Source organism: Antrostomus carolinensis, unplaced genomic scaffold, assembly GCF_000700745.2.
Source record: "Antrostomus carolinensis isolate BGI_N321 unplaced genomic scaffold, ASM70074v2 scaffold16848, whole genome shotgun sequence".
NCBI classification, from domain to species: Eukaryota; Metazoa; Chordata; class Aves; order Caprimulgiformes; family Caprimulgidae; genus Antrostomus; species Antrostomus carolinensis.
In genome coordinates this window covers 5,924-10,726 of record NW_010331083.1, presented here as the reverse complement: position 1 = coordinate 10,726, position 4,803 = coordinate 5,924, and the positions used below count along the sequence as shown (strand labels likewise).

The 4,803-nt window shown below is 40.4% G+C and overlaps 1 protein-coding gene across 1 annotated transcript in view; it reads right to left on the bottom strand.

The window, feature by feature from the left end:
- Positions 1-4,473, bottom strand: part of LOC104528956 (vascular endothelial growth factor receptor 1) — a gene marked incomplete at both ends in the record, with an annotated part of 37,520 nt that extends 33,047 nt beyond the window's left edge. Inside the window, one exon of the mRNA XM_010173117.1 lies at positions 4,365-4,473. Within this exon, the coding sequence (XP_010171419.1) occupies positions 4,365-4,473 (109 nt within the window). The remainder of the gene's footprint in view (positions 1-4,364) is intronic.
- Between the last annotated feature and the right edge of the window lie 330 nt (positions 4,474-4,803).

Sequence of the window (4,803 nt, the reverse complement as noted above, 5' to 3'; positions counted from 1 at the left end):
TACAGCCATCAAAATGTAAACATCTACTTGAATATAGCTGGTTTGTGTGTGGACAAGTTTACTGCCCATGGAATGACACAGGCACCTCCAGAGGGCAATGCAACCCTTGAGTCAATGCATCGCCTTGAGTAAAATTCCAGAGATCCTGATCCCTCACACTTAATTATGAAGAGATCCTACATGACCAGCTTAGGCTGCGATACCTAACTTTAAGGCTTAAGTTAGATGAAGTGAATCCTATGCTTGGTTTTGTTAAAGAGTATTTAATTCAGACACACTTAAATCCAATCAAGGGTCCAAAATTTTGATCGTGGATAAGTATTTGGATGAAAGAAACTGCTGTGTCTTACTCACAGTACATCTCAAATTGTTCTGATATGTGTTGGGAAAGCCAGGGTACGGGTCTGAAATACTGCAAATTTTTGGCTTTTGCAGAGGCCAGTACTCAGCAAATGTGAGGAAGAGCCAAGCAAAACTCTTACGATGAAACTAAAGATCCCCTGGGAGAGAGGCAAATGAACTATTTTTGATGTAACAGGATAGCGTGCCAACAGAATAATTCAGTTGAAACTACTTCCATGTTGTCAGGTCTGGAGGTCTTCCTAGATGTGTCTTCTGTGAAGAAAGACTATTTTGTGCATAAATCTAGGGACAAAAGCAAAATGCACCGGATTCCAAGGGAATCATTTGTTTAAAGGCTACGAGCTCCCTAATATATGACACCTCTCACCAATTGTTACAGACTCAGGCTAGCTAAATAATGTGGCTGGGAATAATGTAAAAAGGGTTTTATTTACTTTAGTGATTTGAAGCTTCCTGTGGAAATAGCTCCCAGGTTTCCTGATGGAAGATTTTGTTTATCTTTGCCAAGCACCATCAGGAATCTCAAAATAAAATGCGCTTAGTGACATTGGGAAACCAGGGAGATAAGGCAGAGCTGTTCCTGTTTCACCCTCTGTAATTGCGAACACACCCATGGGCTTGCTCTGTGCCAGCAAAACAGCCCAAAATGAAGGGAAAAGGGGTGGTCTGGAGCGAAGGGGGCTACCACAGTTAAATTTGGCATAAAGGTGTCGTTGCAGAGACCGTTTCTGTAACAGTAAGCAGGAGAGCTTTCAGAAATCACCTTTCCACATTACTTTTATATAAGGCTCACAGTTACTTTTGAACCTTAAGCAAAGATTTGCTTTTAGAAATAAGTCAGTGTGACAACACCCCAAAAATATCCATTTGACAGGGGCCATAGGAAAGGAAAGCTACAGCAGAGCCCATGGACTTCATGTCCTACACCCTTAGGCACAGGGTATAAAATTAAACCTTACAGAAACACATATGGAAGTTGCACTTCAAGGCCAGAAATAATGAGATTTACAACAACTTAAGAAAGGGCTTGTTCTTACTAGGTCCTTTCTGCTAAGCCTTCTTGCACTTTTTTCCTCAGATCTAGCTTTTCCCTGAAGGGGTGGAATATACCACTGCCAAACTAGGGTTGCTGGGACAAACTCTGCCTTCCAACCACATTCCCAAGGTGTTTGGGAAGTTTCTATAGTTTCTGCCTACAGAAAAGAGATTCCTCACAGCACCACAGCTCCTTCACTGGAGCACATCTGTTTTCTAATCTCCAGGACAAGCCCTGAAGGAGATTGCCTCCAAGGAAAGGGATTCTTCCTGTTTAGACCACGCTTTGTCTCTGTTTGCTCTTTGGAGTCCTTTCTGGCTTGTCCCTTTTACAGAGGGCAGCAGCTCCCATTCCTACAAGGGATCAACTTCTCCTGCTCAGACACTTCTCTTACACTTACTTTTGTGTGGTTCAGGCTAGCTTCATATGGTGCCAGCAGACCCAACAACAAGAGACAAACTAGCCCCAAGGTGTCACACAAGACATGAAGCATTGGTTTTGGACTCATCAGAAGGAAATACTTTGCAGTGTCCTGTTTACATCCATCAGCATTTAGGGCTCTCATTTTTTTATTCTCTCAATGTGTTTTTCAGTAAATGCTGGACGCATTTGTTTCATTGACACGAAACACAGGCCACAGCAGTTTGGTCTCAGCCTGATGGAGAATTACGGTTACATTGCGTGAATTTGATTGATGCGCTGTGTGTGCAAACCAGAAGAGTGATGTGCTATGTGCGCAAACCAGAAGAATGAGCCTAACTTGATTTTTGTAAGTACAAGACATCAGTATTTTTTAAACAAACTGCCTTCAATCAGTGCCACTGAGAGTCAGTGGATGATCAGGATTCCTCATGTCACACAATAGAAGTGCTCAGCTCCAGGAACAAAAAGGACAAATGCATTTCAACTTCACCACCCTATATAGAAAGTTTGCCACCAGTCAAGATATTAAGAATTTCCAAGCCTTAATAAAGCAGCCACTTCTCTTTCTGAACACCAGCCAATACATGAGTCTTCAAAGGAAAGTCATATTATTCTGCATGTTCTCATGCAAGCTTTGGTATCAAGGAGAAGGCTTGCCTTCTATCTCTGGTCAAGACATAAGAATTCAAGATCTAAGTAGGAAACTAATTCCTTCATGTCACTGTATTAAAATATCCAAAACCACTATCAAAACTTCGAAAGGGAGATTTGGGTACAGTGAATGGGGGCCACCAAACTTCAGCTTCATTTTCAGGATCTTCCATGTCACACTTTGAAGACTCAGGAGTAAGAGCTAGAGAAGGCCAAATTCATCACCTTGCACATTAAAAGAGCAACAGCCTCAGTGATTGACTCTCAGTGACTGCTCAAAGTTACCTGTGAAGTCCCCACACAAAATGTGAATACAGCTCCATTGGCACATTAATTTATGGACAACCATGAGTCCTTGTTTAGCTTTTGGTCCAAATAGACACTATGTAAGAGATGAAAGCAAAACTGTGATTTGAGAGTGGGGACAGCAGTAATCTTCAAGGTGGCAAATGTTTCTGTCACATCCATTAATAGAACATGAAGATGTTCTTTCTGTATTTTAACAAACAACCTGCCTGTGTGCCATTTATCTGTTTATACTTCAATAACTACTTCTCACATTTGTTACCAGTTTTCTATATTTATAGACAACTTGCACTTTCTAAATGTGGAAATGTATTAACTACAGCTAGTCAGAATATTTTAAAAATATAAATGTTGGTCTACAAAATCAGGCAGAGTGACAGTTTTCAAAGACTTTTTCTTTGGTTTTTTTTAAATCAAATCTAGTGAGCATGTGTCTATTCTCTCTTGCTATCTCTCAGTATAGTAACAGAGTGAGTTTCACTAAAATAACTCATCAGAATGATACGTGAGAGACTGACAACAAAATCAGATAGGAGAAAAAACAAAAGTTAAATGGGATACATTAAAATTATTCTTCCCTTTCAGCTTCAAGATTATGATTTTGGAATTAAATTACCAGAATATTTTAACCTTTTTGTCTTTTCTCATATTTCAGAAAGAATTGCATGTCTTTAATGACCTACACTGAAAGCTGTCATCAGCCTAAGTGCTCTATGAACTACCACCTTGTTAACAACACGAAAATAACATCTTTCACCAGAAAACAAATCCTTTGTTACGGCATCTGCAGACATTGCTAAATTGTGCAGTAGTTATTCTCAAAAACTCATTGTGGTTTTTAAAGTAATTCTTGAAATAAACGATTTAGGGGGGTTTTTTTCTGAACCTGCAAACACTTGCATACATCTAGTAATGGAAAAATAACTGGAAACATACTCATATGTGCAGCTAACACAATGAGTCTTCTCAGTGCCATAGCCCAACAGACGTCCAAAGTTGTCTTTCTCAGAAAAGTTAACAAAACTCTGTATTTTATACCCTGCCACTTTTCTACCTACAAGCTGCCATAGTCCCTGAGAGCTGTGGGAGGCTGCCCAGGTACCCCAGGCATCCCTCCTCCAGCACCCAGCACCATGCTGCCCATGGACGCTGGCACTGCTTTGGGCACTGCATTGTGAGATCTCCTGGTTGGCAGTAGGTTGAGGCTGTAGACACTAGGAAACTGGCTTACTGGTGTTTGAAAACACAGTAAAATTTCACTTGTGGGATGATTGCAGGTGCCAGGTGATTTAAAAGGGGGAATTACAGGCTGCAGTATTTGTGAGCAATTTATGTCATGGTGGAGTACTTGATGGAGGGGTGAGTCATTTACCAAATTTGGTGTCCTTCTTAGAAATCAAAAACAGTTGCTGTGAAAAACCCTTCTAGTATCACCCAAAAGCATGGTATGAGTTTACATTACAACGCATATGAGCACACATTACAACAATTCTCAAACTGTAGTATATGAAAAAGCCACAACAGCTAATGGTTATAATCCCAAGACCAGGAAACATGTTTGGCTTAAGTGGGGACTAGATCTTACCTGTTACAATAAAGCTGACGTTTCTTCCGGCTTTTCCCACTTTATTGGATGCTACACAACTGTAGATTCCAGAAGATTTGGCTTCAGCTACAACGAGAGTGCTGGCAGTCTGCGAAAGAAAGAAGAGGTTTAGTTCTTGTTGGATCAGGAACTCAGTAAAAGTTTCCCTTTTCTTTTTTCTAAGTCACCATTGACAGTTCCATGATTCAGTCTCTCCACTCATTCAGTGACAGTCACCACTGGGACTATTTAAAGAAGATGTCACAATATACAGTTTTGGAAAGGGTGGAAGAATAACAGGAAACAAGCTCCTTGGGAGACCCTTATATTATCAGAGCCATCATAACCAAAAATCTTTGAATGTGCCTTCCAGGTTGATTTATCTCTTGCTGCTGATGTAATGATAAACTACAAAACATGAAACGTGACACAACATGGT